The sequence below is a fragment of the Penicillium concentricum genome (genome assembly GCF_028827145.1).
Source record: "Penicillium concentricum strain IBT 3081 chromosome Unknown utg000001l_segment0_segment0, whole genome shotgun sequence".
Taxonomy (NCBI): domain Eukaryota; kingdom Fungi; phylum Ascomycota; class Eurotiomycetes; order Eurotiales; family Aspergillaceae; genus Penicillium; species Penicillium concentricum.
This window is the reverse complement of record NW_026622754.1, coordinates 6,103,071-6,124,310: the sequence shown is the minus strand read 5'-3', so window position 1 is coordinate 6,124,310 and position 21,240 is coordinate 6,103,071. Positions and strand designations below refer to the sequence as shown.

General features: G+C 48.6%; 7 protein-coding genes across 7 annotated transcripts; 2 read left to right on the top strand and 5 right to left on the bottom strand.

The window, feature by feature from the left end:
- Nucleotides 1-444: 444 nt before the first annotated feature.
- N7517_002348 (PA and RING finger domain protein) lies at nt 445-3,155 on the top strand (the record flags this gene model as incomplete). The annotated part of the gene is made up of 2 exons (XM_056720078.1): nt 445-2,753; nt 2,810-3,155. 2 exons carry the CDS (start codon nt 445-447, stop codon nt 3,153-3,155), a joined length of 2,655 nt encoding a protein of 884 aa, XP_056584213.1.
- Nucleotides 3,156-3,533: 378 nt separating this feature from the next.
- Nucleotides 3,534-6,611, bottom strand: N7517_002347 (Short-chain dehydrogenase/reductase SDR; the record flags this gene model as incomplete). The annotated part of the gene is made up of 5 exons (XM_056720077.1): nt 3,534-3,922; nt 4,004-4,450; nt 5,000-5,889; nt 5,977-6,548; nt 6,585-6,611. 5 exons carry the CDS (start codon nt 6,609-6,611, stop codon nt 3,534-3,536), a joined length of 2,325 nt encoding a protein of 774 aa, XP_056584212.1.
- Nucleotides 6,612-7,439: 828 nt separating this feature from the next.
- Nucleotides 7,440-7,790, bottom strand: N7517_002346 (uncharacterized protein; the record flags this gene model as incomplete). Its single annotated transcript, XM_056720076.1, has 1 exon — nt 7,440-7,790. The coding sequence occupies one exon, from the start codon at nt 7,788-7,790 to the stop codon at nt 7,440-7,442; it is 351 nt and encodes a 116-aa protein (XP_056584211.1).
- A 2,799-nt stretch (nt 7,791-10,589) lies between these two features.
- Nucleotides 10,590-13,025, bottom strand: N7517_002345 (ABC transporter ATP-binding protein; the record flags this gene model as incomplete). The annotated part of the gene is made up of 1 exon (XM_056720075.1): nt 10,590-13,025. The coding sequence occupies one exon, from the start codon at nt 13,023-13,025 to the stop codon at nt 10,590-10,592; it is 2,436 nt and encodes an 811-aa protein (XP_056584210.1).
- Nucleotides 13,026-14,542: 1,517 nt separating this feature from the next.
- On the bottom strand, nt 14,543-15,176 carry N7517_002344 (MGR2/ROMO1 family protein; the record flags this gene model as incomplete). Its single annotated transcript, XM_056720074.1, has 5 exons — nt 14,543-14,666; nt 14,745-14,835; nt 14,892-14,921; nt 14,987-15,013; nt 15,110-15,176. The coding sequence occupies 5 exons, from the start codon at nt 15,174-15,176 to the stop codon at nt 14,543-14,545; spliced, it is 339 nt and encodes a 112-aa protein (XP_056584209.1).
- Nucleotides 15,177-15,971: 795 nt separating this feature from the next.
- On the top strand, nt 15,972-18,315 carry N7517_002343 (uncharacterized protein; the record flags this gene model as incomplete). The annotated part of the gene is made up of 2 exons (XM_056720073.1): nt 15,972-17,105; nt 17,155-18,315. The coding sequence occupies 2 exons, from the start codon at nt 15,972-15,974 to the stop codon at nt 18,313-18,315; spliced, it is 2,295 nt and encodes a 764-aa protein (XP_056584208.1).
- A 1,287-nt stretch (nt 18,316-19,602) lies between these two features.
- N7517_002342 (ribonuclease P subunit p20 family protein) lies at nt 19,603-20,341 on the bottom strand (the record flags this gene model as incomplete). Its single annotated transcript, XM_056720072.1, has 2 exons — nt 19,603-20,192; nt 20,269-20,341. 2 exons carry the CDS (start codon nt 20,339-20,341, stop codon nt 19,603-19,605), a joined length of 663 nt encoding a protein of 220 aa, XP_056584207.1.
- Between the last annotated feature and the right edge of the window lie 899 nt (nt 20,342-21,240).

Here is a 21,240-nt window from a genome sequence, read left to right as displayed (position 1 = left end):
TTGAGGCACTAAGGCCAAGGTAATGCCTCAGGTTTCAAGCACATGACACGGCGGGCATGCCGTCACCTGCCGACCCGGGGTTAGATAATCCATATCATGAGTTCACTTCTCCTTCTCCGCCTGACTGACTTCACTTGAACTCCCCTCTGTCCCTCTATCTCGTCTCCTTGTTCGTTTTGACTTCCCCTGCGCTCGCGTTGGCTGTCATCCGTCGACTTCCTTCAACCAGCCGTGGTGCTGCTCATTGCACTCGATGAGTGGCGGCCTGCTAGCTTGCCGCCAACCGTTGGATTGGTCATAAAGAGTCCACCTCAAAGTACAGTGGTCCAGCGGAGCCGCTGGCATCATTAATCATTCACTCGATCCACCCGTTTTTGCTGTGATTAGATATCTCTCCGATCAAGCCGTTCTTCGATTTTAAGTGGTTTAAAGCATCTATCAGACATGCGACCGCCACGCTTGCTCATCGTCCTCTTCTGCCTAATCTTCTTTCCGATCCTCCTCACCTTCTTTTCCGCCCTTACATCGCCCGATGTAGCAACTCCCAATACGCTCGCTGGTCAGACAACTGGGCTACGCTCTTTATTTTCTTTCAACATACCATCGTCCCTTTTCCCTCCGTCGGCCATTATTAGTCTCACCGATGACAACTCGACTTTCTTCCTCGCCCGGCCAGCGGCATTTGGTCCGCTGCTGCCAGCCAAAGGCCTCAGTGGTCAGTTATGGGTGGGAAGTGGTTTTGGTGAAGGGGGATTAGCTGGCGTGGAAGGGGAACTAGGCTGCTCCGATATCCCCGGGTGGGGTGAGGGCACCAACCATAAGAAACAAGACAAAACCTCTAGGAGCACCGAGCAGAGTTCCAGCATTTCCGGAGGTAGTACAGTGAATGATCAATTATCAAACCGCCCACGGTCGGTGTCGCAGGCCGATACCATACCTCAAAACGATAGAGATGATCCAACCACCCCACCCTTGACGAACGATGGCACCGACGATCATCTACATCATCCACTCCCTGAATATGGTGCTTCTCACCCTGGGATAAGTCAGAAGTATGGAGATTACGTCCAAAGCAAGCCACCTGCGCATGCCGACATCCAATCGCTACAGGAAACTGCCGAAATTCAGGGTAAAGTGGTGCTGTTGAGCCGAGGTGGCTGTGGGTTCTTGGAGAAGGCCAAGTGGGCACAACGACGAGGAGGTGTTGCTTTGATTGTCGGCGACGATACTCGAGGTGGCAACTTGGTCACTATGTACGCACGAGGCGACACATCGAACGTCACGATCCCGGCATTGTTCACATCCCACACTACTGCTCATCTTTTGTCGTCATTGGTTCCTGGACATTCCAGTGGAACTGCTGGCTTGGGAGATGTGTTAAAATCTTCACAAGCGAAACTGGCAGGACAAGCTGATGCCAAAGAACGGGTGGTAAGTACTACAGCAACAACTATTCCAAGTCCGACTGCCAGCAGTCATTCGACAGCCAAAGAGAGACCTGCGCCCTCGTCTCACTCGAATGGCGGGGTTTTCCGTGCAATTGGTGCATTCCTGGGATTGTGCGATAAGAATGGAGGTTCGCGGCATTTGGAAGACAGTCGACGTCCGCCCAGCAGCGGCAACATTGACTGGATCAACCTAGGCTCATGGGAGGAGAAAGGAGCCTCGTCGAGCGCCCGAAAGAGATCAACGGATCTCAATAATCGTGGTTGGGCCAAGGACGACACATCCGACAGCCACAAGGCCGACATGTCCCCTGAAAGTTTTGAGGATGATGACTTTGTCATCGGGGTTCAGGATTGGAGAGATCCAGACTTGATGCCTCCTAGGAGTACCGTATCCCCGACTGCTGCTACCTCTGTAACCGGCAAGGATACCTCCAAGACCGCCAGTGCGGATAAGGATGCTGCTTCCTCGCCTAATGGTCTTCAGGGTGGTAGCATCACACCAGGAAGTGGAGAATACCAGAGCATCGACAAATTCAGTGCTGGTTCTCATGACACGCGTCTCAAGGGATCTGAGAAAGAATCTAGTGGAACTCATGGGAAGTCTGGATCTTCTACCAAGGGCTGGTTCTCGAGTCACTTTGGATGGGGAGATGATACTCATCAAGACCCTCAGCCTTCTTCGTCGCCCTCACTTCAGAAAAGCACTGCAACGAACCAGAAAATGCAAAATAGCCCTCACACATCGAGCCGTCTAAGCGCGGAGACTTCCGAGCACGAAGGTCTTTGGGTTACCATGACACCTACCAGCATGTCCACCAGCCCCTTTTTCGATACTCTATTAGTCCTTGTCGTCAGTCCATTGCTCACGCTGACGGTGGTTTATGCCCTTTTGCTGCTCCGGTCTCGAATCCGCCGTCGTCGCTGGCGTGCTCCGAAGTCGGTCATCGAACGACTTCCTGTTCGAACCTATCACACAATTACTACCACTTCTTCCTCGTCTTCCAACTCAACGCGTCCTCCTAGCCCCGGTCCTCTCTCCCCGACTTCCCCACTCCTTGGGAATGAAAGCCGGCCAAGCGCATCCCGATCAAATAGATCACGTTCACAAACATTTTCGGGCACTATGCTAGACTCATCTGTTGCGCCCAAGGAAGAGAAGTGCAATATGCAAAACGGATCTACCCTGTGGCGACGCAAGTACACAGGAAGGCAGGTGGAGTGCGTCGTATGCCTTGAAGAATATATCGATGGTCTGAGCCGGGTCATGAGATTGCCATGTGGCCATGAATTCCATGTGGAATGCATGTAAGTGACATAAAATTCGGTTTTTGTTTGGATATCTTACTAACCTCTTTCCTCAGTACCCCCTGGTTGACTACTCGTCGACGAACTTGTCCAATCTGTAAAGGCGATGTTGTCCGTTCACTGTCCCATTGTCAGTCCAGTGATTCTCGGGGTCATCGTGAGCAGTCCAGTGATGATATTCACTCCGACCAACCGATTTCTCGAGGCAGCGCCTCTTCCGCTCCAGTTCAAATTGAAGGCGTCAACGACAATCCTTCAGATACGGAACAAAATGCAGGTCTACTTGGTGACCATGCAAATTCTGCCCCACAGTCCAGCTGGCGAAACCTGGCTACTCTTAGCTTTTCTGCTCTGAGTGGCGATACGATATGGCACCAGGCTCGCGCGGACCGTAATCGCTAATATCTATATTCTATCCACTCTTTCCGTTTTTTTACCATTCCCCCCTCTGTCCTGTGGGATTTGCTCTCCTTGTATTGAAGCATACTGTATTAGCGATGGTTTTTATTTTCTTATGACTTGAACCTGCTTGGCGTTGGGTGAGAACAGTTCGGCGATTGCAAAGTGCCTACAAGCATTGAAGCGGCTGGGATATACCGCGGGTCAATCGTTGAAAACTTGTATGTTATTGCTTTTTGGTAGGGATACCTGAATGGATTCCATTGACACTTGTCATTGCTAGTTATCTTTTATCCTGCTAATGTAATTGATGTAACCTTGGAAATAGTCACACTAATGGACTTTGGCAAGGCGGTCTTGTACAGACTAAGACCCAAAGCCTCATTCCTTATCAACATAGACATTCCCAGCAATATCCCCAAACACATCAAGCGTATGAACCAACCGATCACGCACCAATTCAATGCGAGGAATCATATCCCGACCCAAGGGTAAGAACTCCTCACTCTCACGTCCAGCACCAACACCCTCACCAACAACAACTTCATAAATCGCCTTGGCAGCCTTATCCTTGTCACCATCGGCAACATGCTTACCGCTCTGTATAGCCTCCAACATCTTCGCAGCCACAGAACCAGCATAATCCGCCGGTAAAGGGTTAGCAGGAGAAACACATCCAGTCCCGAACTGCGTGTTGAACACTCCCAACCACACCGTCAGAAGACGGACGTTGAAAGGCGCAACTTCTTTAGCGAGTACTTTACATAAGCCTGTGTAACATCCATGGATAGTCAATAGATGTACATAAACGAGACACCTTTCACCCAATAGAAGAGAAGAAGAGAACATACCATCCATAGCAGCCTTCGCAGCCGCGTAAGCACCCATCCTTTCCCTCCCCTCCAACCCAGCCCCAGAACTAACATTAACAACAACTCCAAACCGCCTATCCCTCATCCCAGGCACAATAGCTCTAATCAACCGACTCGGTCCAAAATACACCGTCTCCATCTGTGCCCGCAGCTCCTCGTCCGAGAACTGCTCTACAGCCCCGAGAATCGCGTATCCGGCATTATTGACCAGCACATCGATCTTGTGTCCTGCAGACTCGAGCGTAGATAGCAGCTCAGACGCTGCGGTTGGGCTGTCGACGTCGAGTGCGTGCCATTCGCCCCCGTTTTGGGTTATCTCGGATACGAGATCTGGGGTGCGGGACGGTTGGCGGGATGTTGCGAGTACCGTGTGGCCGTTTGATTGGGCTGTGCGTGCTAATGACAGACCCAAGCCGGAGGAACAGCCTGTTATTAACCAGGTTAGGGGCCGGGGGGTTTGGTGAAGGTTGGGGGCTGGGTGGTCATTGTTGGGTTTGGGTGTTGGGTTATGGTGGGAATTATTTGATTCTGGGATGTTGATTTGGAAAAGATCTAGGATTTTCGGTGATATATTATTATTGATATTAGAATAGCAACTGGGTGCTGCGCTTTTATATCCCTTTGCTACTACCCCCGGACTTATGGACGGATTTAAAGGTAGTCTTAGTCTGTGCGTTCACGGATATTGTAGGATTTATGTCCTTGAGGTAAGAAAAGGACTTAAGCAAGGTAGAAGATAAGATAGTAAATATAGTCATAATTCTACACAATAAACTCTGGACTGTAACTAAAATACAAGGTCCCAGTACCACAATATAAACAAGCAAGCCAAATACATACAAAGTGAATCCCGAGAAAAAAACAACAACCTATCACCCAAACAAGCGAAAAGTCAATGATATGTTCAACAAGACCCCGGCACACATGACAAGCTACAACCAAACCGCCGGAACGGCAAAGGTCGAAGCTTCTCACCAGGACAACGAGGCATCTTCATCCCATTCTCGCACGGGGTAAAGTCCCACCACTCCATCCATTCAGTACGGGGAATCACATATTTTCGCTGGCAAACGGAGCAGGACTGTCCACCCGCAGCGCGCACTTCTCTCGCTTGTTGCAGCAAGGGCATAATCAGCGCTGGATACTCGGCTAGCTCTTCGTCGGTGGTTTGCTCCAGGTAGGGGAGCTTGCTCACCGCACGGAGGGCGACTTCGCGCAGGGACGGGGCGTTATTTACAGGAGAGGCCAGTTTTGATGGTATGAGAGTGTGTCTGTTGCGGGATGAGGTGTCTCTCATGGGATTGCCCTCCATATTCATGTAGGTGATTGGGCCGGTTGCGACGAGGATAGGGGTCCAGCCCTCGTTGGGAGAAGATTGCTGCTCTTGGAATTGGAGCGGAGGAGATGAATCCTCTTCTGATGAGTCCTCGTTCTCTGTTTCCTTTTTATTGGTCGATTTGTAGTGCCATTCTGCGATCTGCGCTTCTTCGATGGGGAGGAATGGGTTCGGGCGTACGGTCAGGTGTTTCAGTTCGCCTTGCTGCATGAGTTTGAGGACCTCCCAAGGAAGATAGGTCAATTGATTGACGGAAAGGTTTAAGACTTCCAGTGCTCTCAGTCTGCGGACTGTAGATGGGATTTCGGTCAGCTTGTTGTTTCGCAAGCTGAGGACTTTGATGTTGCTGAGCTCAAAGAGATCGTTGTGCAGGGCTGATAGGGAGTTGTTGGGGAGATATATGTGGAGGAACGGTTGTAGAGATGTGAAGACGTTCTCTGAGACCGGGGCTTCCTTGACTGATGGAAGCTTCGTTAAGTGCTGTAGGGGTCGTAGGAGACCGGATGGTATAGTTCTCAGGTGGAAGTCACTGTATAGAAAAGAGCCATTAGTATGATTGGTTTGAAAAAAAGGGATATTAGATGAAACTAGAACATCAGGTGAAACTAGAACATACCCCAGATCAATGCTCTCATGTCCCTTATCAAGACAATCGCTGACAACCTCCCGCGCGTATCGATGAGCATCGGATTCTTCAGGACTTCTAAACGCAACGCGAGTCTGCGCGGGCACGTTCTCCGCCTCATTAACGAAGACCGTAGATCCAGACTTTCTAGGATCAAGTACAGACTTGCGCAAGTCTTCTCCCCACGCCGAGCCATCCTCCGACGCTAAAAGCGATTCAGCGCCAGACTCATCACTCCCCATCCACACACCACTATCAACATTCCTCTTATCCTTAAAGTCCGCCCTTTTTCGCTTCGGATCAATCACCTGTTCCCCCCACCAGGTCCCCCGATACCGCCGTTTGCGACCCGCGCCCGACACCGTCGCATGGTAGTTCTCCAGTCCGGAAGCCGGGATATCGTCACTGGAGAAGAGCGCAGGGTCGCTAGATGGTTGACTGGAGCGGTCATCGAAGCGCGACAGTCGCTGAGCGCGCTGGAGCGAGGAGAACGGCGCGCCTGTCGCTGAGGGGTTCGCGGGCGAGCGGTGCCGGATTCGTCGCGGCGGTGGGAGGGGATCTCGCTGTCCATTGCGATTTTTGTTTCGCGATGTTCAGACGAGTCTCTGGGTTCCGGCCTGGATCATTGGGGTTTTATTCGAACACGGTTTTATCTGATGTTCGGAGTTGCGCGACGCGTTGTGGAGACCCGCGATGGATAGGTCAACAACGCGCTAATGGCGCGATTGGGGGAGATAAGGGTTTTAGGATTTGGAATCAATTGAGAGAGACCTCTTGGAAGAGAAATCCTTCTGTTGGAATGGAAAACAGATCAGATCAAAAGATAAGATCAGATCACACGTGCACGGGCATCAGTTGACCCCGGAGCAAACGGCTTTCTTCCGGGGCCGCTCCACTGGAATGTTAGATCGACATGATCTGCTCCATCTTTCTATGCACATACTGCTTACTGCTACTGGTGATTACAGTTGGAATTGGTATCAAATGAGAGAAGAAAATAAAGTGTCTATATTCTGTGGATGACTCAAAAGTTGACTCAATGCAAGTCCTGGATCTCAGCCAGACTAGTCGACTAGTTAGTCACCCACGATAACGTATATGGACAAACGAATTGAATATAACAGGGGTTTGAAGAAGAGAATAATAACAGCATCAACTCATATCGGTCCAAAAAGTCATAATGAAATAAAAAAAGAAATGGGGGTATTTGAAAAAGCGTAAAGCCGTTTCCTCTCCAAGAATGGGTTCTTCAGCTAACCGAGAGGAATAGAAGTGTGAAGTATAAGAAGGGGAAAAAGAAAGAAAAGAAGCTCCCGGCTCTGCTGTAGATGAACGGCAATCAACGAGGCAGCCATAACGCAGTATGAATTGAGCGCGAGGGTTGAAAATGGCCCCAATTCATGATGGTTGCCTGCGTGAAGGCTTTCTTGCCAGTCGCGAAATCGCGAAGGTGATTACAGGGCCTGACCCATCATCACAACGATGTAGCCAGCGGCGGCCAAGGCAGCTGGCATGCCAGCGCCAATGTTGGATGCTGCGCCGGTCGAGGTGGCGGCCAAGGCAGCAGAAGTAGTGGAGGACGCGCGAGACAGAGGAGTCGAGGTCGAAGCAGACACAGTGCTCATGCTGCTTGCATTGGAGCTCGCGGTGGAACTTGCGCTGGAGCTAGGAGTTGGAGTCACCGAATTGACGCGAACCAGGGTCTTGGTGACGGTCGTGGTTGCAGTTGAGGTGACGGTCTCCTCTGCGGCGACGAATGGAGCCGCGACCAGGCAGAGGGAGGCGATGATGGCAGTGAACTTCATTTTGAGAATTTGAAAGTAAATATCAATATAGAAGAGATGTCAAGATGACTGAATTTCAAGGTTTGCGATGAAACGTTGAAGTATGAGTACTTAGGGCAGAATAGATATGTTTCAGATTTTGAGCGCAAAAGAGTGAGCGTCAAAATCTTGTAAAGATCGTGTAGAGCACTGCTCGAAGAGTATAAAAGTGAAACGAATGTATATGCGAGAAAATCTCTAATGCGCCTAAGGAAAAGGGAAAAGGAAATTTTACCAGGGTGTGGCCAGGCTTATTAAGTCCCAAGCACGAGGCAGTCTTTAACCTGGGGAAACAGGGCGATTCGTCCATCAAAGAAAAGTTGCGCTGTTTTTTTTTTTTTTTTTTTGTTTTCTTATATTATTTATTGATTTTCAAGTGAAATATCACCTTCCAATTGGCCCCTTGCACGCGCGGACCCTGGAACTTATTGGATTGGGCTCCATCTAATGACCAGAGCCCTAAAGACAAAGGGTCTTCCGCACAGACTTTTGACGCCAGGGGTAAGAGTTTGTTATGTTCTTCGTATGTTGTACTCTATCAAATGCCATGTTTATTGCCATTAATCTCCCTTTAAGAAAGGCTTGAGAGTTCTTCATTTGGCCCCATCCGAGTCCCCGTGCTAATACGAGAATTCGCCGTATACTCCATAAGTGTAATTTCAGCACTTCCTAATCCCAGTCTAGCCAATTCCCTCATTACGAAACGGTTTGATCTTTCCTAAGCGCCTTTGTTTACTCCGTTGTTTGAAATGGCTAATTTCACCTACTTTGTTCTGTTTTTGTCTTATTACCCCTAGAATGACGATTCTCACCGGGCATCACACACTACTGCAGGTGTTCACTCCCTCACGGGGACTTTCCGTCAGTTCCGTACCCCTGGCGTCATGTGTAGGAACAATCTGTGATTCGGCTAATCTTAAACATAACAATAACATTACATGTAGTATCTGGCTTTGATCTAGATCTTACATCTATACGAAGTACTACCGTGCAAAGTGATTCCGGTTCCCCCGTTAGCCGAGATTGAGATTTACCCCAATTGCCCGGTTCCCACACTATTGAGAAAATACTTTTTTTTTCTCTATATGTTGTACTCTATAAGGTTCTGTCGATCGCTTCCGTAGTTCCTTTCAGGTACAAAAGACGAACTGATCAGCGCTCGGGCCTACTATGTTGGGCAGCTCTACTTAGTGTAAGAGGGTCTGCCTAGGTGGGAACGTTGAGTCATTCCATGTTGTTCACTCCAAGGTTATGTGTAATTTGTAACTATTCTAACAATATTATATAATTTGATGAGAACATTATTCTATTATGCGTTGGCATGAGAACATGTTGAAAGAGGGGTCTTTTTCAGGGGCTCTGTACTCTTTGGGCTCGCAAAGCCCTATGTCCTCCATATCCACTTTGACGAACCTCAATACTCCGTTGTGTTGATCAATTGAAATTTTAAGATCATTATTCACCCCATAGTCTGGACTCCGTACTCATAAGAGGTCATTTGATCAGAAAAAAAAAGGGGGCAATGAAAACCAAGTAGAAAATGGTGGCTCACTCTCTTTCCTTTTTGGCTTAGTGTGCTCAATCTAATCTTACTTTTCATTCAATGAGATTGCATGTCTGGAGTAGCCCAGAACAAGAACGATTACACGGCGGTTGGCCAAGGTCTATAGTGGTGAATGCCTGAGAATTAGGGCAACGCGCTCCAAAGGTCTTGTCTTGGAATAATCGACTTGAGTATACTAGATTATATAGTTGTATTCACTCTCAGTTGCTATGATGCTTTCATAGCTACTCCTAGCTACTTGAATACTTGTACAAATTATGACATGGGCTCATCCACTCACAAGTTACGCCCTGTTACAACGCCCGCAATATATAAACCCCAGAGCAAGATTGAGTCGACTCAACAAGATGAAGTGTATGGATATAAGTGTGTATTTGCCAAGTCCAATCACGACTTGCATAAGGCTCTCTATATGTACCTTCTTGGTTCATCTACGAGAACTTGGCAAGACTGAAGAGGCAAATGCTCTCCTTGCATTGGACTTTGGTTAAATTTAGAGGCACCCAACTCTTACACATTACTTCAGTCATAAAGTTCAAATAAGAAGAAGGATATTCCTTCAATATTTGTTATAAATCTGAGCCTCGGAAATAGCAGTGTTTGAGGCCAATACTGCATGGGCTGGTTGGGAGATATATATTTGTAACTATCACCAGTTCATTTAGTCCTTGGAATGCCATGCTCATAGTTGCAAGGCCGACACACATTACAATTATGTCTGAATATAGCTGTCGGTTTCTAGGTATATTAGACTTATTGTTGGGTGGTTTCATCTCTCATTGTTTGCTTACAGAGAGCAGATTGTTTGTCAGACATCAAGGTATAAATACCCTGCTTTTTGCTAGATTAAACAACAATGATTCTTCTTTCCCTTCCTCCCCTTCGCCAGTAGCCAGTAGCCATAAGACTCATATATCACAGTCGGTTACATGGCGACCTTCAACCGAACTAAAGTTCACCATAGGTACGGAGGATGATGACGCTAGGATGAAGCACATGGTTCTGAGGGAGAGTTCGTGCTCCTAAGACATTGGGTATTAATGGTCCTGTTTGGTCTCTAATGGGATATGTGATTTCCATACACTGTAAATCTTCAGGTAAAGATTGCATATAATATTAAAAGCTCAAGCATATCAAAACTGTCAATTTCATTAGTTGCGCATTTGTTTTAAATTATCTCCCCAGCCATATCATTTCCACTCATTCCAGTTTCTCGCCTACAGCGCAGGCTTTCCACCTTTGATCCCCCCAAACTGATTCTGCCAGAGGTTCTGATATCTTCCACCCTCCTTCTTCAGCAGCTCATGGTGTGACCCGCTCTCCACAATCTGCCCCTCATGCACAACAAGGATGCGATCGGCGCTGCAGATTGTTGAAAGTCGATGCGCAATGACAAACGTAGTTCGCTTGGCTCTCAATCGGTCCAACGCAACCTGGATATCCGATTCCGTGTTCGAGTCTACAGCGCTCGTTGCTTCATCCAGCAGGAGAATCGGCGACTTCTTTAGGAAAACCCGAGCAATGGCTATGCGCTGTAGCTCACCACCAGACAGCTTGACGCCCTGCTCTCCGACTGTGGTGTTGTATCCGTCAACGAAAGTGAGGACTTTTTCGTGAATAGCTGCGGCCCGGCATGCTTCGTGGACCTCTTCGTCCGAGGCCGAGGGCCGTGCATACCGCAAATTTTCGATGATAGACGCGTTAAATAAGACAGGGTCTTGTGGGACGACGCCGATAGTCTGCCGTAGCGAGCTGAGGGTTATGTCGCGGATGTCTTGGCCGTCGATCTTGATTTGGCCCGAACTAACGTCGTAAAGTCGGAGAAGAAGTCTAAGAATTGTTGTCTTCCCAGAACCGGTCATACCGACTAGTGCAACTGTTGTCCCAGGCTCGATAGAAATATCCACGTCCTTGAGGGTCTTCAACCGCGAATCATAGGCAAAGTCAACATGATGGAATGACACGCGGCCATCGCCAGATTTCAGTGGCATAGCATTCTCCTTGTCATTGACGCTAGGCTTGGATTGGAACAGGAAGAGTAGACGCTCGGCATCGACTAGATCAGAGACAAGCCAGCGATATTGCGCAGAGAGATAGGCCAAAGGAGAGATGAGTGAAGACCAATACTGAATGAAGAAAACAAAGTCTCCTGTAGAGGAACGCCCCACGGAGATCTCGTGTACAATGAGTGAGGAGAGACCAACGAAACAAATTGGCTTGAGTAAATCTAGGAGTGACTTGCCGATTGCTCGGCGTCGACCGAAATGCGCGCTGGCCTTCAAGCATAGATCAACTGCTTCTCCAAAGCGAGACCTCTCATACGAGAATTGATTGAAGTATGTGACGGTTTGCCAGCCTTGCACGGCCTGATGCATAATGCGAGTTTCGTTTCGCTGTGTCTGCGTAACTTCACGTCTGGCGTCCATGTTCCAGTTAGAGGTAAAGACCTCTGCGGAAACGTAAGCAATAGATACTATGACCACCAGAAGGGAGGCGTAGATATTAAACTTCAAATAGAAAACAATACATGCAATTGCCAAGTCAGCCACTGTCGGGACGATTTCTAGAATGGCAACTTCTAACAGATTGTTCAGCGCTCCACCTTGATCGATGGACTTCATAACTTCCGCCGAGTCATTTTCGATATGGAAATCCATCGATAGATTCATGACATGGCTAAAGGCAGCATTGGTGATCTGACGATAAGAGAACTGCCTGATCGGAATCTTGACGAGCGCCTCAATCAATCCTAGCCCGGCTCCCCCGCGAATGAGCTGCAGCAGCGCCCATTTTCCTAGTGAAGCATATGGGGTTTTGTTGGCAAAGATGCTATCGGTCACGTCTGCGAGTTGCTGAGGAATGAGGATATTCAGGGCTCGGTGGCATACTAGACAGAAGATGCTGGTAGCAATACAGAGCTGCACTTTGCGATTTTTTCTGGGGACCAGATAGGGCAAAAAGATAGAGAAGCCTTTCAGATAATCCCACCAGCCCCCAAATGACTGCAATTTCTCATTGCGGAGTCTCTTCCTGCGCGTAGCTGCATCGTTCTTATTTTTGTCGGTGTCCGACTCGCTCTCGCTCTTAGAATCCACACTGCTATTGTCTGAGTCGTTCCCATTCGCTGCACCATATCTTGTCTGATTACCATTTAGGAAAGGGCGCGACTCTTCCGATGTCTTTTTCTTCCTCTGTCTGGTCTCAGATAGAATCGCAGCCGTCACAAAGACAAGCAGGGCAAGCCGGACTGCTGAGAATGTGACCTGCGTGACTGGTACCCACTGTCTCGGTTTGCGACACAAGGAAAGCGCAAGGAGTGGAACTTCGAAACCAGCGGTGACCAGCGAGGCTCCAGCCACTTCGTGCTTAGAAGGATTTTGTCGTAGCCAAAGTGCAGTCCATACAACCGCTTGAGAGGTCATATGCACAAGGAACGGCTGAGAACTGTCCAAGTCATCGGTGGCGATTTTCAAAACTGTTTGATTGACATATGTGAAAATGATCAAGGCAGTCAAGATAACTCGGGGTCGACGGCGGTGCTTGCGAGTCTTTCTTTTCTTTACCGGGTTAAATAAAACACAGATCACAATGTAGAGACTTGATAGCAAAGTACAGCCGTAATGAAGAGCCCGAGATGCTAACTGAGTAGTCATGATGGGAGGTTGGAAATGCTTGAGGAACACCCCCTAGCAGACGTAGTTTCTTATATATTCCCTGAATTTGAGCCTCAACTTCAGGGCTTATATCAAGAACCTTGGTTGTACTCTAAGCGACTCCTCATTGGATGTAATTGTCAATCATGCGCACCTCAAGTTGGCTGTGCCAGAGGGGGGCTGGTGTCCTAGCGCCCATCAAACAAGACTGGGTTGCGACCTTAGGCCTGGAGCAAAAAAGACTTCATTATTGGGTAATCTGCAGATCGAACTAGAATTCACCCGCTCACACCGTAGGTTGATGCTCCTTACTCCGTCTGTATCGCTTTCATTGGTGAGTATGTAGACAGGCCTTGCTACTCACATTGTACTCCGTACAGTGAACATATAAGGGGGCTGACTGTGTTTCCGGTGGCGGGTTGAGCATAAGCAATAAAGTAATCAACATGATGATTATAATAGTGTGATATCTATTCTCATGCTATTCTAATACGGTGACAGTACCTGTGACATCCAGTCCTCTGGTGCCTGTACTCTGATGCTACAAAGTTCTACCCGCTGTACCTATTGAGCCAAAGAGCACAGTTCCCGACTTGGATAACCTGGAAACAAATCTCTAATTCCCCGAGAGCAGCTGGAACAGCAATCCGACATGTCCGTATCTGATTTGAGGATTCACCGGACAAACGGAAACAAAGAGAAATGACTCACTGGTGCAACGGCCTATTTGGCAAGTTGTGACTTGAGATATTATAGAAAGGAATTGAGGACGTTTTCGATAGCTTGACTATGATCAAGGCGCAAGGCAGAAAGCATGTCATTATAGACGGGGATGTTTTGTATTTCAAGGTTTATACGGTCGAAATGCTATTTAGCGCTAGGCACCCGGGCATTGGAGTTGACCCCGGGTTTACATTTGAGCCGCAACTTCTGAGCCAAGTCTGAAACAAAATAGGCGCCTCAGTCATCTAAGACAACTGGCTTTATTAGAAGCTTGATATTCAACGTGGTCATATTCAGAACCAACCAGATTTCTTACCCCGTGAACCTCAACAAGGGTACCATACGCAGACTAGACCATACATATAGATCTTTGGCCTACAGAATATTGATCTCCCTTTGAGCTAAATGCACTCTCCCGCTAATAGCCATATCATTGGTCTTCTTCCCACACAGGAGAGTTCCCTCTCAAATGATAGCATCTGGATCGTGGAAGCCGAAAAAAAAAGGATATATTGTCACAATAACGCCTAACATGGTTGGAACAACTGAGACAATTGAACTTTTAACATCCATGTTCTGGGTACTGCTAGATTATGTACATCGCGTGCTGAAGTAACAAGTACCCAAGAACTTGTCCGTTACAGCCATCTTTGGGTAGTTGTCCTGCCTCTTGAAACCACCAGAAAAAGTATCTCCTAACCATAGAGATTATATCGTACAAGGGACGTCGCCAGGGAGTGGTCATGTCGCATGTTTCCCGAATATAGTCTTGAGACTGCGAGAAAGAGTTGTGTTTACTGGCGCATGGGCCGGAGGGGGTTCTGTCGGGGGAGCATCATCGGGGGTCCTCGGGCACGGAGCCAGGCATCGTTGCGAGGTCCTTCGGAGCGAATGACGCTACCAATGGACATGAAGAGTCTATTTGAAGGGAAGTTGATTAGCCAGTGATTCTCAACCACAGTAGTATAGCTTCCAAGCCTAAAGAGTCAACCATACCCGAAAGTGGCACCTGAACCAAGCATGTACTTGCCCAGAGTCCGCATGACACCGTTGGGGCCAGCACCATACTGGAAGATTGTCACAGTTCCTGATTTGAGTTAGCTTATCCGATCCATCTTCACTTGGGGACTGGGTGGGACAAACCGATAATGAAGCCCATGATGCCACCAACAGCTGTGAGGGGAGCAAGGTTAGCAAGCTCTTGCTGAACAAGGCTCGGTGGTTTTGCGATCACATACTGGAACCCATCATGCAGCCCATTTTCACTAAGAGTCTGTTAGCACATTTGATCCATATAGATATATCGCCCCCAAGAAATCAAGCGGGGTGTGATCTATATCACTGGGTTGTAGAGGACATACTCTTGTCGAAAGTTGAGGGAGCACCCCCTGGGCCCGCTTGGGCGGGAGGACCAGCAACCACAGGCATTATGAAAAGCTAGAAAGAAGCTTGTGAATTAAATTAAAGTAACAGGCAGCAGCTCTGAGCTGAATGAGAGATCCCGAAGTGATAGTCAAGGAACGAGCTCTTTTTCCTCCCCGGCTTGATGCTTCTCCGCCTTGATCACGTGAACCAACGGACTTTAAAGTGCACACGTGCCGACTTCGCACGTGACCTATTTTGCCTGGCGGCGTCAAGGGAGTAGGAAACGAGATGGCCCTACGCTCTTGCCTGGGTTCCCTCATGGCATCTATCCTTGATCTTTGATTTTTTTCCCGTTACATCTTCTAAAGGGCTGCCTGAAGCCTGCGCCGAGGCGGCAGTCCCGTCTTGTGCTTCTATCATTGCCCTGGCGTGAGAACGGTCGCTCACGATTTCCCGACCTCCACACACCTCCTTGGTCTTGAAGCGCCTATTCTATTCAGTCCTAAATATCTCTCAGTTCACAATTCAGAAGTGAGTTCACTCCTTATTTCCAATATACAAACCTTTTTTTGTGGGGTCGAGGCAAGACCTCGACCTAGGAGCCAATTTATATTTGTCTCTCCCCCCAAACAGCACTAACGCGACCGTCTTCATTTTAGTCGGGCGACTAAAGCTCCAATCACCCTTGCGCGCATTCAATATCCCCAACCCTCGGACATAAAACCAACAATATTAGACGTCCTCTTTTCATCCTTCAGACTATCTCAGAATACGGCCCCTTTTACAATTCGGAACCGTGGACGCGCTCCGTGCTCCGTCTAGATATCCCATTTCCTTGAACCATTCGCATCCTTCTCCATGACTGCTGTGGCATCACCACCTAGTGTCGAATCGGGGTCTCGCTTGGGATGGTACAGCTCTAGCAACGGAGGAGAAGGAGCTCTGTCTTCAGTGAATGCGGACGACGTGTCACGGATGTTCATGCCACGGAAACACGTTCAACGCTCAAACTCCTCTTCCTCTCTGGGGTCGAACTCTTCGACCTCCTCCACATCTACTGTGAACGCCCCTTCCCAAGATACCCATGCCGCGCAGAGTTCCGCCAATGAATCAGAAACTTGGTCGTCATCAAAAAAGAAGTATTCGAAGAATATCTGGCCTAACTCGAAATCCGAGCCGGTATCAGGGGTAACGAACGCGCGATCCCAGGCAGTGCCTGCTTTCTCGTCGGGCCCCAGTGCATCGTCGACAATGTCCGCAATGCATCAGCCTTCGAACATCGTCCCGTCGCAACAGATGCCTCAGTCATCACAGCAGAATGGAGTCCGTGCGCCAATTGGCCCGCCATCGGACAACCCAGCAATTTTGATTCTATCGCCATTGAACGGCACCTTTGACAGGAAACAGATCAATGTACCATACTACCCCGAGGTCCTCCGAATCGGGCGACAAACAAACGCCAAAACAGTGCCCACACCTCTCAATGGATTCTTTGACTCTAAAGTTCTCTCTCGACAGCATGCGGAGGTATGGGCCGACAAATCTGGCAAAGTCTGGATCCGAGATGTCAAATCCTCAAACGGCACATTTGTGAACGGCCACCGACTGTCTCCTGAAAACCGGGAGTCAGAGCCGCACGAACTGCGAGAAACCGATACCCTAGAGCTGGGCATCGATATTGTCAGCGAGGATCAATCCACCATCGTCCATCACAAGGTCTCATCCAAGGTTGAGCATGCCGGAACCTATGGAACTGCCCCCAGTATCCTTGATTTGAATTTCGGGGACTTGGATCCTGCCTCCGGGGGCGGTCTTCTCCCTTCCCCCTTGAGTCAACCGCTTTCTCATATGCGCGGCCGAGCCGGTAGCAACGCGAGTAACAGAAGTGCTCAGAGTGTTACTAGCAACCAGCTCAATGCTTTACACCAACAACGGCAAATGAACTATTGGAACTCGCCAATCTCCATTGAACAGGTTGTCAAGCGGCTTACGGTGCGGATCACACCTTATCTTAATACTACATATTGCTGACTTGTTTCAGGGTGAACTGAAATCCGCAAAACAACAAACAACAGATCTTTCTCAAGCAGATGAATTTTTGACGACAATTATGAAACCTGGCTATGCAGAGAAAGAAAAGCTCATCAAGCCGTCTCCTTTGGAGAACAGTGCTCATCGCCAGATCAACGGCCGGCCTAAAATGCCTCGAGTCGACTCCTTTTCAAGATTCTCGGATCCTCCCGCTCCTCCCCCTCAACAGCCTCTGCCGGAGAAACCCGATGCGTTATCACGAAGCGCCTCAGAATCGTTCTCGCCGCTGAAGCGCAGCGATACGGAAAAGCCAAAGAGCGGTACAGGTTCCCCTGTCTCCCGCGATTCCAGTCAGATCTTAAATCTTATTGAGGCGCTATCGTCTGCCAAGCGAGAGATTGAAACCCATGGCACACGTGTCAAGGAATTAGAAAATATGCTGTTCCAGGAGCAGGCTGCTCGCAAATTGGCAGAAGACAAGGTTAATGAATTGGAGATGCGCTCCGCATTGGATGCTAGAGCATTCGAAGTCGAGAACGGCATTGTTCCACCTTCAGAGAATGGCATAGACGAAAAGAAGGTGCAGGACGATACAGAAGCAACCGTGCAGGTCAACGGTATCCATCCTTCGGAGACTCCCGCTCCCGACGACAGCCAGGCAGACGCTCCTGTGGAGGACAAGAGTGCTGAACTTCAGACTCGCTTGGAAAACATGATGGAGGAGATGGCAGAGATGAGAAAGCAAATGGCATCCTTCAAAGATCGTGCCGAGAGGGCCGAAGATGAGAACACGGAGTCTCGCAAGTCCTTGAGCGAAATGATTGAAACCCTGCGTCAGGAACGCGCCGAGAAAGAATTAGCGGCGGCGCTTGATAACAAAAAGGATACGCATCACCGCGAGCCAAGCAATGGCTTGTCGGAACACTCGCTTGCGAGCGATGACACTTTAACGGATTCCAAGACGGAGACTCCGCCGACACGAGGCCTCGATCCGGCTACCTCCCAGAACAAGGACGTGGATGCTGCAGCCGCAGCTACAGTTTTTGCAACACAACGCTATCGACACAACTATATGGAAGAAGCAAGTCCTTACGCCTCCATGTTTGGCGTGGTCTTATTAGGAGTAGGCCTGATGGCCTATCTCAACAGTTGGCAAAAGATGGACAAATAAACATTTGAACCAGCTTGGCCTCGCATGCTAATTCTGGGGTTCCATGTTCTTTTGACCGCTATCTCTATTGCATAGGCCCTTTGCATTGTTTGACTATGTCTCCTATCTTTCTCATCAGATCTCAGTCTTCGCCAGTCACGACTTTCTGGCGATGAATGTTCTGGTTGCTCTCCTCTCGGTTGAGGACCATTTTCTTGTCTTCATATTCGGAGCCTTTCCCGTTTAGCCCACACTGTCTCTTATTTCACGAATTTTTTGATGACTTTCTCGAGATTCCTCTGTGATCTCCCTCTTGGTCGTCTTTTTCGACGTCCGTTCCTCCCCCTCTTTCTTGCCATCTCCTTTCTCGTTGCTCTTCTTCTACCTCCTACTATGTTACTATTAGCCTGTCGCCCTCTCGGGAATCGACATCTCTCTTTCTCTTTTGTCTGTACATGATGGGGAAAATAAGGATACGTTCATGACTTGCAGCCTCTCTTTGAAACGTTCCGTTCGATGAAGGGTTTTCAGGCATTATCATTCATCATGTCATGTCAGCACAGGACTTTGTGAGCGTATCAAGGAGTTTTTATTCGTACTATTTCGTTTTTTTATTCATGCCATTTTCTTTTCGCTGGCAGATTCGATGATTCAAGCTCCCTCTTTAAACCGTTCTTTGATTGGAGTAGTACTGTTACCCTATAGTCTTGTCTCTCCCTCTCTTTCGTTTTTGATACAAGTCTGTCCAGCATCTACAGCGCGTTGGTTTGGTTTTGAGTGGTGAAACATGCGCTCTGGGTAAACCAGAGTTCATTTTCAAGGACAATCTCGATGTACATGATTTTGTGCTAGGCTAACAACCTAAGGACAAACGAATTGTTCCTTTTCTTATCCCGCTCAAGGGCTTCCAGGCATCTGTGATGTGAATATTACACCTGTAGAGTATTTGGTACTGGGTATGGTATATGCAAGTGACGAAGGGTGGTAAGGAGATGTCCTGAATATTGCTGGTGGAAGCAGTCAAATCTCCAAGCCCCAATTCAAGGGCAAGAAGTCAGGATAAAGATCTTCTGAGCTGTGTTACTGGGTGGTTTATAGCCACAATGAGCGTTCCGTTTGGATCGTAGTCACTCAGCGGGATGTGCGTCCATGGCAATTCTGGGCTTGGCCACAGGCTCATGACGATGGCTTTTCCCCAGCCATGGATGTGGAGCTTTGCAGTTTAACATCCTCAGACCAGCAGAAGATGGTTGGGAAATCGGAGGACCGACTATTGTAGATGTTTTGTCGGGATGATCGTGGGTGAATTCACTTAAGGCTGATGGCAACCTCAACCATTTTGATCCACCTCGTCCGGCTCTCGGGGAGCTCCCCGTCATCTCTTACCGCGGCGGCCTGACGTTTCCTCTTCTTTGCAGCTGACTTGGATTCCGGCTTAGAAGCCGCATCTCCCTGGTCAGTTGGGGTCTGCTCTTCTTGCCGTTGTCGTTTCTGTTCCTCTTTTGCTTTCATTTCTTCATCTTCAACGATATCATCCACGACAACCACACTCCCAGTATTGACACGGACTGTGTACTCGGTTCCTTTTTCCTCGAACCATTTGGCTACATTCAGCGCCTTCTCGATAGCCCGTCCTGTCGCCTTCACAAAAACTTCCTCTCGCTTGTCCGATACCTTCGACAGCTCGTCGAGTATCTGTTTCTCGCTCTTGCGTGTATCCTCAAGGTTGATGTTTGCGGTGGCGCGCTTCTCAGCCTGCAGAAGGAGTTTCTGGACACGCTTGACGGCACTCATGAACGGCGTGCTCTTGGAGACGTAGACAATCTTGGGCACTGAGGCGCCGGCATACGGCGACGCGACTGGCGCATGAGGGATAGGGCGCTTTTCTACTCTGGCATCTGTTATCCAAAGGTTAGCGTTTGTGATCTTTGCTTCCTGGCATTGGTCATTAGGCGTTCGATGGGGAAGACTCACGTTTTGGGAGTCTGATAAGGTCTTTGTTCTTTTTCTCAAATTGGAGCTTGTTCTCCAACGGCCCCTTTGTCATGACTGATATGTGCCTTGCACGAATGAAAAGTTGCGGAGTTAAGCCACAGTATTGAAGCTGCGCGTCTTATCGTCTGCCTTTTTCTGCCAGCCTGGAGGGGCCGCCTGCCCGATATGGATTGCTTATGTCATCTTTGTTGAACCTGCCTAATTGGGAAGCTATATCTACATCGAAGTAATTGGCAAATTATATTCATGGATGATACCTAGCAGCCCCCGCTAATTCGAAACAGCCTGTTTCATCTAATCAAATTAGCTTTATACACTTATGGGTGTTCCTGAAAGTAAAAGAGAACTCAAAGTGATTCCCTCATGCAAAGCTACGGAAGGCCGGCGGAAGGCCGGGGGCCTGTTACAGACCGGTGACTTCCTATCGACTCCATACCTTCTATGGAAAAAAAGAAAGCAAGGTACTCAACGGGCTTCTCTACATTACTGAGCTATATTAAAGACGTTACGGAGCTTACTCAACTGTTGTCATGATCCAAGCGAGCAGTGTCGCGATGTGTACTCCATACGGCGTAGGGCATAGCTATACATACTTAGACGGCATACGGTTTTTACCAGGCAGTTAGAGTCTCACAGTGTAGAAATGGCAAGCTGGATTCTGGTACGGAGTACTAATCTTTTCATATAGCACTACTCCGTACTGTAGATTGCCCTCTTAGAACTTGCCGAATGCACAGACACTTCCCGAACGCTCTTCGGGATATTCCAATGGTCTAGCTGCCGATGACACTGATAACAAGTACTAGGCCGGGTATGGAACCATTGAGCAATACATTGTGTTTGGCAAGGCCGACCTAGGTATGGAGTACAGACGTGGTCTAACCCACCTCGGTGGGCCAAACTTCCTTTTGATCGGATGGCAGTCCAGGTCCCGGAGCACACTCTGTCGCC